At 41.4% G+C, this 13,972-nt stretch overlaps 1 protein-coding gene across 1 annotated transcript in view; it reads left to right on the top strand.

Moving 5' to 3' along the window:
• LOC128791082 (von Willebrand factor D and EGF domain-containing protein-like) overlaps nt 1-13,972 on the top strand; it is a 230,157-nt gene that overhangs the window by 92,059 nt on the left and 124,126 nt on the right. Inside the window, exons 12-15 of the mRNA XM_053948448.1 lie at nt 2,220-2,356; nt 3,409-3,564; nt 7,885-7,989; nt 11,304-11,418. Of these exons, the coding sequence (XP_053804423.1) occupies nt 2,220-2,356; nt 3,409-3,564; nt 7,885-7,989; nt 11,304-11,418 (513 nt within the window). The remainder of the gene's footprint in view (nt 1-2,219; nt 2,357-3,408; nt 3,565-7,884; nt 7,990-11,303; nt 11,419-13,972) is intronic.

Raw genomic sequence — 13,972 nt, 5'->3', positions numbered from 1 at the left:
TTCCTGGCTGGGGTTATACCCTGACAAGTATGTACAGAATGGTTTGAGAGAAATAAATACAAAATGCTGAGCTGATACTGTAAGTCACTGGGCAAAGCACTGGGGCTGGTAAACTTGCCCTGACCCTGACATGGAAGTGTGGCCATAAAGATGTAAGGAAACCCTTGGGGAAGTGCAGGGGTTTAATCAACAGAGCTCAGAGTGCTTTCGTGGAACAGAAAGGGCTGCAAGAGCACATTCCTGTGCCCCACTCCTTCCCAGGCTCTGAGATTCTGCTTCACCCAGAGAAGCCTGAAAATCTGCAGTGATAATGAAAACATTAATGCAATCCAAGCTACCTCAGTACTAGTGGGGCTAACTATTAAAATCTCATGAAAAACATAATGAAGCATTTTTATTTTTTAATTTTCATGCACTAACACAGAAAAAAGCAATTTATCAAAACCAGTCACCACATCTGACTAATAGTTTTGTACATTACAGGAATCCACCAGTAACTGATGGAAGCTGATAAGCTGTAAACGATTTCTCTTCTTGTAAATATTGCAAAGTGTCCAGCAGCGTTGGTAATACTGCTGCAATAAAATCAATTTTAAAAAAAAATGAAAGAAAAGCTAAAAGCACTTCAAAAGTGCAGGGGAAAAAAAAGTATTTTCATCTTTTTCATGTTTGTGTTGTTTTCCTTCCTTTTCTTCTCTGGAAAAAGCACGAGTCATGCAGCTCTGTTGTTGCAGGCTGCAGTCTGGTGGGATGGCAGTGTTTAAACAGCATTTTCCTAATGACAGCCTAAATGGCAGAGCCCTAAAGGAACAGCGAGGTGCTGGGGAAGGTTATCAACTCCACTCAGGACATTTTGCCCCTCAAATCAGAGCTGAACTAAGGTACTATTAAAATATTAGGTGATGGAGAGCTTCTGTTTTAGGCAAGCTACAGCTCAGAGAAAACTGATGGGCAATATTACTTTGCCAGAGCTGTTGTGATGGGGCTGGGAAGAGGAAGCTAAGCAGGGATAACAACTGGGACCCCACTCTGCTGGTGAGCAACGTCCCTCCCAGGGCTGCTGGTCATGCCCCTGCTATTAAGTGTTGTTCAGGAGACAAGAAGAAATTGCTCTGCTTTGTGTTACTTGTCATACTTGTCATACGAGGCTTCTCCTGGCCACTAGATCTACAAAGAGTATAAATGAAAATATGCAGCCTTGGTCCCAAAAGACTGCTATTATTGATGTATCATATTGGAGCCATTCTGAGTCTTGTGCTACCCAAGAGCTGGTGCAAATATCTACCAAATTATAATTTTTCTTAATTAAAGATGTGAATTCTGACATCCAATGGACTTGCATTTTTCCTCTGTCAAAATAACCCCAATGTGAAAGCAATGAACAATTTTAAAACATGAATACCCAAAGTACACCAGAACCCAAATGAAACTTTACCTGAGAACCATAAAACATTTTCAAAACAGTAATGGGTGGAAGTCAGCCTTGTAAGGGGGCCAGCACAGGCTGTACATAGCTTAAGCTCTACTTAAGGCCGTGATGTTGGATTTGAGTGAAACTTAGCTGGTGTATAACCTTTGTGCTGACACAGTGCACAGCTGAGTGCTACCATTAATGATTTAACCCTCATAAGAAAGCTTTATTTTAAGGACCCTTTTTCTGCTGCCAAAACTTATGGGAAAAAAAACAAACAAACAAACAACAAAAAAAAAAAACCATAGGGCTGGCTTTTCCCCTGCTTTTTAACACTTCAAGGATCCTGGTGGCATGGTCATGTCTTGTTCCCATGTTTCTCTCTGCTGTGGGATGAGGCTTTGTCCTCTCAGCTGTGCTTCCATCCTGGTGCCTGGATCAGGGATGCATTACCTGGGTCAGCAGATGTATTGCCACTGGATACTTAGGTCAACAGAAGTTTTAGCCCTGGAGACCTTTTAAGATGAAACCACAGCTTCAGAGAATTGATTCAGGAGCCCTGACACTCACTAATACATCTTGCAGCACTGGGTGCACAGGACAATATTTAATGGAGGTTTGCTGCTTCTCCTTCTGACAACTGCTGTTTCTCTGTTCAAGAGAAATCCACAGGGAGGCAAGGAAGACCCTAAGGAAAAGTATTAAACTGCAACAACCAGGAACAAGTACAACAAAATCTCTGATGAAGCAGAAGAGAACAGCTTGTAAGTGCTGCTCTCTAAAGCTTTGTGTCCATCTCACCCTGCAGAGCAAGCTTTGGAAATCACAGCCCTGGAGAACGGGGGCCTCTGCGACGTCCGAGCCTCGGACTGCAGCAGGATCCGGGTGTTTGGCCTCGGATTCAGAGAGTCTCCCAACCTGCACTGCCAGGTCACCAGGCTAATCGTAAGCAGCCTCCTGTTGGCTCCTAAAATATGGATGATACAGTCAAACGTTGATGTGTTTATATAGAAATCTTTTACTCTGGTCTGTGCTATCTTCCCTCAATGTTTCACCAGGTTACAAGTACCTGCCAAGCCCACTGCCAATGTGAGAGGAGCTGAAGAGGCTCAGACCTTTCCAGGACTTGTTCCCTGGAAATGCACAGCTATGAGTTCTTACTCATTATTTCTGTGGAGTTTTGTTTGATTCCTGTTTGGTTCAGCTGCTCTGTAGTCCACTGAAGCCTAAAATCACAATATTATTTCTCATTTTGTACATCTGGAATCACTACACTTGGTTGTTTTCCTAAACACATTTAAATGTTAAGTTTTGTTGTTGAATATAGGGTTTCCTCACCACAGTTACAGAGGCTCTTATTTGAATTTTCTTAGTCATACTTCAACACCAAATCAGAGGTTTTGATGAGCATCAAACCCATCTCTTATGCAAGCACTATAATTTTATCATAAACAACTATACAGAGGCAATGCTGAAACTGAGTTATTTGGTGGATCAGTGTCCTCAGATATGAAATGTTTGATTAAACTCATAAATCCACCTCAGAACAGACACTCAGCCTGACTCCCAGTCGGTGCTGGCACGCTCAAGAGGCACAGCTGAGATTTGCTGAGCCCCCTTAGGGCTCCATAGGCTCTTACCAGTTGGAATGTTTTGTGCAGCTGATCTGGAGGAGTAGCTGACATCACCTTCAAGGAGCCACGAGCCAGCTGCTGAGCTCCAGGAGGAAACACAAAGTCACTCGATTACATCACCCCATCTCATCCCAGCTGTTCATCCCAAGTGCAGACCACAGCACTTCCTAAATCCACAGAGCACCTGCATGCCTAGCTAAGCATGGCTTCCCCTTTACTGTAGCTATAGTAACAGCATGTTTCCTTTTAAATAAACCACCTAGGAATGCCTTATATTATTGATTAGAAATATAAACATACACTGACAACTGAAATCTCTTTATGAGCCTTCATTTTCTGCACTCTCCCTCTGCTTTACTGTAGCATCTCAATGGCGAATGGATGTCAAGAGAAGAAGAAAGCACAAAAGCAGATTTTCTGAGCTCTGAGGCTGTTGACTGCCAGATCCCCCTGCTGAACATCACGGAGGCTGTGCACTTCGTGGCCGGTGACGAGCCATTCGCAAGATGGCAAGTGAAAGTAGGAATTTTATTATGTTTCTAAGAAACGTTTTAGAAAGAGAAAAATCAGTTGTCAGGGTAAATTAAAATGCAAAGCACAATTTGCTTCCTTTCAGAAATGAAAATGCCTGTAGAAATACTCACACTAATGTCACATAGAGAAAAAAAACCACCCCACTAACCAAAACAAAGAGCTGAACCCAGGTGTCTCTGTGGTCAATCCAAAAGGGTCAATTACAACCACTTCTAGAGGTAATACCTGAGATTGATGCAGTTGTGCTAATCAGTTGTTAATCATTAGTATTCCATTTCTGAAAACCCCAGCTCAAATTCCTGATTAGACAGCAAGAGCTGAGAGCTTTGACTCCCTGGGTGCACGAGCGGTGCGTGCGTGGGCTGGCTCCAGGGCAGGCTTGAGCTGGGATGTCACAGTCACAGTCATGGTCTGAATGGCTGCAGGAAGAAGCCTGTGTGGTATCTGCATCTTCTGGGTTCTCTGCTGCAGTTTCAGCCCCTTTTTTCACAAAATGGTACCTATTTTTCTAAATATCCCCAAGAAACCAGTGCCTTCCCAACCCTGCACACCTGCTGCCCTTGGACTCACTCTAGGCCTGGATGGTTATTTTCTGCAGATCAGTTGTTTTTTACAAGACTGAGACCTTTTAAAGGCTCTGAAGCTGAGAAGAATATATTGCCATCGTAGGGAGACTGCAGATGCGCTCTGAAAATTGCAGCATGCAAAATGAAACACGTAAAACCCTCCCCTCACCACTGCCTGTCCTGCACCCAGCTGGGGACACGTGCTGCCACGTGGCCTGGGGGAAACAGAAGGATGTTTGGCAGGGCACGTCTTCTAATCAGTCATTTATTTTGAAAATCTAAGGATTTGTGAGTTCAGGACATTAGGGTAAAAACCCTGTGGGTACAGAGGCTGACTGCTTGCTGCTGGGGTGGATCTTGGACCTTCCTTGTGGCACACACCAGGGCTGAACCAGGAGGGGAGGTGCTCTGCTCAGGGCTCCAAAATTTCTCCAAAACAATATTGAACTCTGCCAGCTGTGAGATAAAATGCTGCCTCATGGTGGAAGGACCTGAGAGAGAGACACCCCGGGTGTTCCTGCCCCAAGAGGACAGCTAAAATCCTGCTATGGACACAGGAAGGTTTCTCCAGTGTTCCAGGACATTGTCCTCACAGCACAGATCTATCACAATTCTGATTGTGTTCAAGTGCTTCCTTTCAGCCCTGAGGAGGTCTGTACAATTTTTCTCATTCTTTCCCCTCAAAAACAGCTACAAAAACTCTTCCCACACACTAAAGCTCCAGAAAACCTCTACACCTGCAAGCTTTCTGCCCTTTCCCTCTCCTTCAAACCCTGCAGAGGAACCAGGCTGACGGCTATGCAGGGAATGCTCAATTAAATCATCTCAGTCTGCACGTGAGTCTGGAACTCCTGTGGATCTTTAGATGAACAAATTGGGAAGGCAGAGCCTTGTGCTCAGTTTCAAAGGCAGCTGGCCTTACGTGGCAGCACAGAGAACAAAATCGTGGAGCTTTTCAAGATAAAAAATTACTTTCAACAAATTCCACAGGTGTTCAAAAATTCATGTTCCAGAAAATTCCTCTTAAGACTTATTGCAGCTCATAAGACTTATTGATGTTCTGGGTTATGTATCTATGTATCTACTTTTCAAAGCATAGCTAAAGGATTTTTCAGAACTAAAAATCAACACAATTCTTTCTGGAAATGTCACTGTTTAATATTTTCAGATTTTCTCCCCTTTCCCAAATGAAATTTCAAAGGAATCAGAAAAATTTCACTACAGCTTTTTTCACTACCAGACTGGGGGAGCAGGAGCTCTTCTCAGCACTCTTTCATTTAATCTCCTGTTGTATTCATGTTTCAGATTTTGCCCATTGTTCCCATAACATGCTGCTGAACACAGATAAGAAAGTACATGTGGCTACACCGGAGTGTTTGGCATAATTAATTGAGATATCAAAATACAAACCAATGCTTGGGCAGCAGATGACTTGAGCTGTCCAGGCAGATGCCTGGGTGAAGAGGTGAAAGAGCTTGGCAGGCACTTATCTAATTTGGGAAGCAGCTCTCATCCTTTTCATTAAGCTGTTGTTGTATTTGTCTAGAATGGGAAAAAAATCACAAAAAATTCAGTGAGGCAACAACTGAATTTGAACTCAAAACAGTTTTACACCTTTCAATTTTTTTTTAAGAAACTTTTTTACAAAGTCTATGTAGAGTGATGCCAATAGCCAAGATCATTTCATGATGGGTGAAAAACCTGAGGCAGAAGCAAGAGAACTCCTGATCATCCTTTGCATTTATGCAGAAGCAGCTCCTTCTTTCCAGATGATACCAAGCAAACAAGGTCCAACTCTAAGTGGGCCTAAGTTTGCCTCTTAAGGTCCAAACAAATTAAAGGTTTGCTTAGCTCAGTTCTCATCAAAGTGTTTGTTCCACATCACTAAGATGACTAATGAAAAAGCAATTAAAATAGCTGTAAACCAGCCCAATTATAAAAAGAGACCAAAATAGATGTTTATAATAGAATGTAGAAAACAAATACAGATTAAAAAAAATCAAATTACAGGAGTTACATCTCACTCACAAAGCTCACTTCAGACAGAACAATTAGTGCAATTTTACAGCTTTTTATATTTTTCCCTGTCTAGCCATTTTTTCACCCATTAGTAGTGCACCAGCATTGAGACAACATTGGACACTCCAGTAAAATAACAAATTTAAATTAAGTTTAAATTGCATCAGGAGTAATAAATTCTTAATGGAAATCTTGCTGCCAGTGTCTTTCAGTGAACAGCAGGTCTACAGAGAGGTTGTCTGCTTCAATTTTTTGTCAAACTGCAGGAGAAATCCTTTATTTCTTTTAAAAGCACCTTTACCAGTAGTACAACACACTATAGTCTAATATGTCAATAGTCCAATATTTTCCTTAAACCAATGAATTTTACTAGATCGATGAATTTTACTGAATTATATTAGTCCAAAGAAGTTATTTCACTTCCACAAGTTGAAATTGAGAATATCCATGAATGCTGCCTGTTCCTGCCCTTGTGGTGGTTTCTGCAGACACAAACACTCAGCTCACAGTGCAGAACCATCCCATGAGACAATGAGACATTGTAGGAGAATCTGCTCTATTACCTTCCATGATCTTGCAACCAATTCGTGATAATTGCTGCTTTTTATGAAACTTACCAAGTATTTGTTGCTCTCTGTACTTCTGCTTATCTTTGTTCAATTTAACTTAACATTCTTTCTGGGAACTGGAAGAGTTTATTGATTGATCAAAAACTTTATGGCCTCAATCTTGTAAAAATCCCCTGCAAAGGGACTGAGGATGTTTCAGCTTTGTGGTCTCAGGAGAGGTGGAGGAGGGCTGGGAATTGGTTTTTAATAGCAAAAAAACACAGGGGTATCTGATGAATCCAAAACAAACCCTGTTGGATTTGCAAAACAGCAGCTTTATTTTGACTGTGAGAAGACAAAACCTGAAAAATACCTGACAAAAGGGCTTTGCTTTCCTGCTGGTTCTCACCAGTGTCTACAGCATGGCCTTCCCCAGGGTTTTGGGGTGCTCTTTAAGGTTCACACCACTCAAGACATCTCACAAAGCACTCTCAAAATGATCAGTTATCCACACTTCTCTGGTATTTTTTCACTTTTACTGTGGAAAAATCAAAATATAAATGTACTCAAATCTTTGGTATTGTGTAAACATTCTTATATAAAAAAAAGGCCATGTTTAAGGCTTTCTGAATTATCCATTATGAGAAGTGACTGCTCTAATGTACCTTCCTACAGAAACAAGACTGTTTCTCTCTCATATTGTCCTCCCTTGTATCTTTTATAAGGTTAATTTCAAGTAAACCTATATAATACATATTTTTTTTTTTCAGGCCCAGGATTTTACTTAGTTATTTGCTATTAATAAAAAAGTGGTTCTGAGTCCCAGCCAAAAATGTTAATTGTGTTTCACAACTCCTTGAAATCCTCCTTTTAGTACTTGAGTACAGCTTCCATAAGGGTATGAGGAAAAAAAAAACACCTTCAGGATAAAACCTAATAGCAATCAGAAAGCTGAATGCCAGCTGAGCCAAAAGATCTTTTGGTTATTAATGAAGAATTTCCAGTTTGGAGCATTAAGCAATTTGTTAGCTCGCAGAGCCACTCACAAGTGGTTTAATTTATCTTGCTGGCACGCATCCAGCTCAAGGGGCCAGTGGTATGTGCTCCACAATGAGCAGACAGTCTCCATATGGAACATTATTACTTCTAAAGATGATTTTTGTATCATTTAGATCACTAACGATGGCTTGCAGTACAGTAACTCCCGAGTGCTGACCCTGTACGACGCGGTCTGCCAGGTCTGCCAATTCCACCCAACCGGACTTTGTAAATTAAAGGTAATTTAAAGATCATAAAGGTTTAATACGGATCGTTCATCTCTTCCTTAGCCCTCTCCCTCCCTCTGATGTGCTGTGTGTAATAACTGCTCTGGAAGGGGAAAACCTATTTCACAGATCAGCTGCACAGCCCGACACTTCGCTTTTCTCTTTCACAGCCTCACGTCTGCGATATTTTATTTCTTTTTCATATTTACGTGGGGAATGAACACCTGACAGAGCATGCTTTACGGTGCACCTTCCTCACACAAACACCTCAGGAAAGCTCATGGTTGCCAATATTTATCCCTTGCAGCTGTTAGTGGGAGTAAATAAGAGTGAGGAGCCTGCCCTGGGAGGCTTAACTTCACTTCTGAAGTGTCTCTGCTATTTCCCCTCTCCCATCCTCTTTGGTGAGGGTATATCATTTCTGTTCCCATTTTCTGCCTTAGCAAGAGGCACACAAAGATGCATGTTATACAGTTTTTTGTCATGTGAGAACACCCTTGAGAGAACATAAACCATTCCTGCTTGCATTAAACACTGCTAAGTACAAACATAGAGCATTCTGACAGTTTCAAAACCATAACCAAAAGTCTAGAGCTACGTTTTAAACTGCCAAAACGTTAGAAACTGCCTGCAGAGCACTATAATCCTCTGTTTTCCTGTGGAATTATTGGTGTAGCATCCCTTAAAAAGATCTTTCCTTCTCTTTTTTCCCAGAGGCCTGCATTAAGCAAATTATCTGGTTTGCAGTGGGGCTTCAAAAAAGTTTTGGAGGGTATTAGGTGGGATATTTAAATGTGCTGATCCTGCTTTCCTGCCCTGAGGCAAGTATGAATTAATAGGAGGCCACCAGTCTGCTTTTTTTATAAAATGAAGATTAATCAGGTACATCTTAACTCATTTGCCTCACTATTCTCATTAGTGCTAATGAGAAAATACAGTTTTAAAACCTGCACTGATTGCAAGTACATACCAGTTACCAAAATTTTTTAAAAGTTCACTTTTTTCCCAAGTAAGTGAGTGAATAGAAGTTACTTTATAGGCCTGTGTGGTAGTTTGACCCTAACTGGATGTCTCAAAGTCCCTCTGTCACTGCCCTCAGAGAGATAAAGGCAGGGAAACCCAGCACAGCCCAACTGAGAGCAAAACCACTTTCGTTTCAGATTAAAAATAATTGTGTTAGAATCATTTCACTTAAAGCTAAAGCAAGGGGTTTTTGTCAAAGGCTTTCCTTATTCTTATGTTTTTGAAACTCAGAAATGTATATGGTCTCTCAATATGGTGTTCTCTGGGGATTATTGTAATTTCTATTCTAAGATGCTTCAAGGGAATATTTGATCTAGGCTTCCAATTGCATTAGACCACAGTCTAATTATGCCCCTTCTACATTACTCTACAACACCTAAATTGCTTTCAGAAAAGGTGTTTCAATTAGGGGACATTTTATACCAGCCCATTTCACATTCTGTACCACACTGTATCACATCAGAAAAAAAAATCTTTTTTTTTTTTCATCAGACCATCAAGCCCTTGAAAACAACAATGTAATAAAATATAATTAACATCCAGGTTTTAATGCTGGAGATCTGTCATGTTCTATCATGTTGTGGCCATTATGAGAATGCTTTTTGTTTCTCTACCTTACCCATTACCCTAAAGCGGTATTATTGACTAATGCAGTTTGCAAAAGAAGTTTGGGACATCAGTAAAGCAGTAGACAGAAAACACAGGGACAGTAACAGGACACATATCAGTCTCAGAAAAACAAAGGAAGGAAAGGGAAAAATGTGTTTGGTAGCTTGTCCATCCTGCTGTCCCACTGTGGGAAGGACATCCCCTTGTTCCCAGAAATATTCCAAGTTTTCCTGGGAATCTGCATAGTCAGATAAAGTCCCACCTGCCCAACACAGGCTACAAGGCCCAACTCCTCCACAGAACCTTCCCATGGGATACATCTTTAACTCCATCTGTTAATTATGTCCTTGTGTTCCCTTCCCAGATAACCCAAGTGCCTTCAACCCACATGGGACACACAGGGCCCCCCTGGCCCTGGTGGGAGAGGAGCAGGTCAGCCCAGAGGCTGCTGTGCCCACAGAGCATCCCCTCACAAATGTCTTTTGGGATGTTCTGCCCCACCAAGGCACCATGGTGCTCTGCTGTTCTCTACAAATCCCTCATGGGAGCCTAAATTCTAACGCACTTCTTTATTCCGCTTTGATAGCATTGCTTTTGCAAATGTTTATAAAGAGCAGGAATCCAATATTTCAAATGGAGCTTTCGTCTAGGCTCAGGCTTTGGGAGTTGATGGAGTCCAGGACATCCCTCTGGCTGCCCTGGCTGTCTCCAGACCCTGGCAGGGGGCTCAGAGACCTTGGCATGAAGTCAAAAACACCTGTGGCTTCCATTTTAGCCTGTGGAAAAAGCTGCCAATTTTGTATGAGGAATTGCAAGCCACAAGAGTTTGAGTAGTGTGGTAGTTGAATTAACACAGGGTGAAAAAGTAGAATTTTGGGGTTTTTTAGAATGGGGTTCAAGGGGACAAGATGGAGGGATTTGGGTGTGTCCTGACCTTCTTCTCCTTCTTCATGTCCTCCATGTCTTGGTGTGATGGTGACACTTTTCTACTGGTTTAAGGTAGAGACACATTGTCCGACATAAATGATAGATATTGGCTATTGTAAACATAGCTCATATAGTTTTTAGTATAAAAAGTAAATGCCACCCTAGAGTGCAGAGCAGAATGCCATGGCCGACCTGCTGGACAGAGCTCAGCAGGTCAGAGAAAAAATGCTATAGATAAGAGAAAATAAACAACCTTGAGAAACCGACCCTGTGCATTCTGACTCCTTCTTTGGCTGCACGGGCTGGGAGAACAAGGACTTTTACAATCTTGGGGTCATCCCGACACCCAGACCCTGAGAGGGAGTCCCATGGAGCTGACCTTTCATGGATACCTGACACTCACCATATTAACAGTCCCAGCTGGGAATAGTGACCACACACACCACACAAGTGTGCAAATGGGAAAAGAGTCACATTCTATTGCATCCATCATCCATTTATGACAAAGCACCACCCCACTGCCTAAGCTAAAACATTCAAAGCTACAAGGATCCCAAGCTGGAACTGGAAAACTTCCATAGTTTCCTCGCTGTAAGCAGAGAGCACCAACATTTAATTCGCTGCTGTTTCCTTGTTTCAAGAGACAAGTGAATTTCTGCTAATATCCAGAAATTAATAATTGCTAATTTCTTATCTTTCTTATTCTTTTTTTAAATTGCCTTCACCTCCAACCCATTTTTATTTCCTTTTTTTTTTTTTTTTGGCAGGAAAATACATGCAATATAGATGGACTTTGCTATGGTGAAGGAGAGTCAAGCCCTACAAGCCCTTGTCTTCTCTGTGAACCTGACATTTCTAAGTTCACCTGGTCTGTTAATGAAAGTAAGACAGGGGTTTCTTTTCTAGAATTTAGAAGCACTTATCTGGGAATTTATGACTCATTTTATTAAATATATTCCTCCATTTAGCTAACCTGAATCTATCCTGTCCAGTGCACGTGGACTGTTTGCAGTGGGAATAATTGGGTACATCAGAAATGCAGACACCACTGCATGCACTATGCACCTTGTTGTGTCTGAAACCTGATAAATCTCAGATTAATAAATGAAAAAAAAAAAAAAAGCCTGAAAATTAGAATTTGATATGCCAGTGCCTCATGCAGTGCCCAAGTCTGTCAGCTCAAGGTGATGAACCCCAAATATCTCTGTCAGCATCTCGCAGGTACCAATCTTTAAGGAGGCAATTTGGGGAAAATACTGTTTTTAAAACACTAGCATGCATTTTTGGTGTTTGGAAGAATTGCTTTCTTTCACTGAGCCAAATCCTATGAAATGTCTCACAGCAGAGCTTGGCTTGACAGGGAGTCCAAGCGATCAGCCACTCATTACCTGCACTGCCACAGAACCCAGAGGCTCATTCTGCAGCCCCTCGAGGCAGGGGTCATGGAGAAGGCTGCCTTTTGAAGCATCTCCTGAAGGATGAAGACTAAATCATAGTTTTTTTCATGGCCACCTGCCCAGTGTAAACAACAACCATTGCTCACCCCACTCTTTACAGGCAATCCGTGCTTCCAGCAGCATTATCCTCACAGCCCATCTCCTCCCTTCCATGAGCATGTTTGCATCTGGTCAATATAAAGATTGTATTACTGCTTTTATGTAAATCCATGTGGTGCTTCCAGAAGGAGTTTCTCTGCATTTTAGGCTTTGTAAACCCAAACACATTACAGAAAGGTGTGTGAGTCACAGAACCAGTCTGCTTCAGTTGTTTGGAGTTTTATTACATTCCAAAAGTTGGCCAACTAAAAATCTATTTGGATATCACTTGGATGAGTAGTTAAAATGCCTAAGAGTGAGTCAGATCTGAAAGAGAGTCTGTACACTTGAAAGCTGCTTTTTTCCCCAGAAAAATACTTAATCCAATGAGGGATATTATCTGTGACTCACAAACCTTGCCTCCTTTCTGTCATAGAATGATAGAAAGTTTTGAAGGGTTTGAAATGGACCTCAAAGATCATCTTGTCCCACCCTCTGCTATGGGCAGGGACACCTTCCACTAGACCAGGTTGCTCAGAGCCACATCCAACCTGACCTTATATTCTGCTGGCCAGAGCAGCAGCAGGGCATGGACTGATGCTGGTGTTACACTGACAGACTCATTATAATACCAAGACAGCTTGATTTTCAAATTCAGAAAATGGTTTAAAAAGTAAAAACTGCATTTGTTTTGAAATTTATAAAATTAGAAGTAATTTGGGAACTCTGAAAGTGAACTCATTGTTCACTTTTAAATGATGTCAAAATTTAAAAATATTTAGAAGTCAGGGTTTGTCAGACCTTTTTTCCAAAATGTGAAAACTTCTCTAAAAGATCTGCAGTAATAGGGAGAGTGTATATATATTTACTGGATGGCAAGCAGATCTCTGTAGCATTAGAAACACTCCTCCACAGACTCCTTTCAAAACATCTGATTTTATGTTGTTTTGTGCCTACCACTTCCACTTACCATCCATTCAGTTAACACCTTTGTGTTTATCCCTAAATGCATACCCTGCATCAATTTTTCATTGATTACTTTGGGCACAACTTTTATGGGCTCCAGGGCTTTAGTGTTTGGGAAATAAAAGGTAAATGAATAGATGGAAGCTTTCAACAGTTATGCCAGGACAATCTGCTGGACAAGCATTTTAGAAAGCTCTCATAGCACAGCAGCAATAAAGGAGACACATATTTAAATAATTGCATCATCTAAGCTCTGCTATGAAAAGCAAAGTTGGATGAAAATTATATGCACCACAAAAAAACCCCTAATGATGATTTCCCATGAGCATATTGCAAGGAGTCCTTATGAGAACACATAATGTTAGAGCATGGCTTGAAATGAATCCTGGGTATTAGAAATGTGCTTTAAGTTAAACAAAACTACTGTCAAATTACACGGTGAGATTCCTTTAAATATCAATACCTGTCAATTTGTACTACTGGCTAAAGAGGAGAGTTGCCTTGAGACTGAGGAGGCTTAGGACATGGAGATGAAATTCCTGGCCCTGAAAAGAGCTGCTGTCACCTCAGGGTACTCATCTGATCTTACTTTTCCTTGGTTTCTAATTATAAAATGTAATAATTTTCTCTACCTTGTCCTCCTTACCTATGTGCATTGAAAGTGTCTTCAGGTAGCATTTACCTTCTGCTGTTAAATAGCCTTGTAAAATTAGAGGTGTTATCTTCATTAAGGAAATACTGAGTGTAAACAGCGACCCCAGAAACAACAGTGCCAATGGTGGCGTGATACACACCACTGTCACTGGGGATGGGCAGTCTCAGCATCACTGATGTATCTCTGCTGGCACTGAAAAGACCTTTGTTCCTGATGAATGTCCAACTGAATTCCCTCAAACTGCTCCTTTAATTACTCCTCATGGGTAAAGGCAGGAGAG

This window comes from Vidua chalybeata, chromosome 7 (genome assembly GCF_026979565.1).
Source record: "Vidua chalybeata isolate OUT-0048 chromosome 7, bVidCha1 merged haplotype, whole genome shotgun sequence".
NCBI classification, from domain to species: Eukaryota; Metazoa; Chordata; class Aves; order Passeriformes; family Viduidae; genus Vidua; species Vidua chalybeata.
This window is presented reverse-complemented; position numbering and strand designations above follow the sequence as displayed.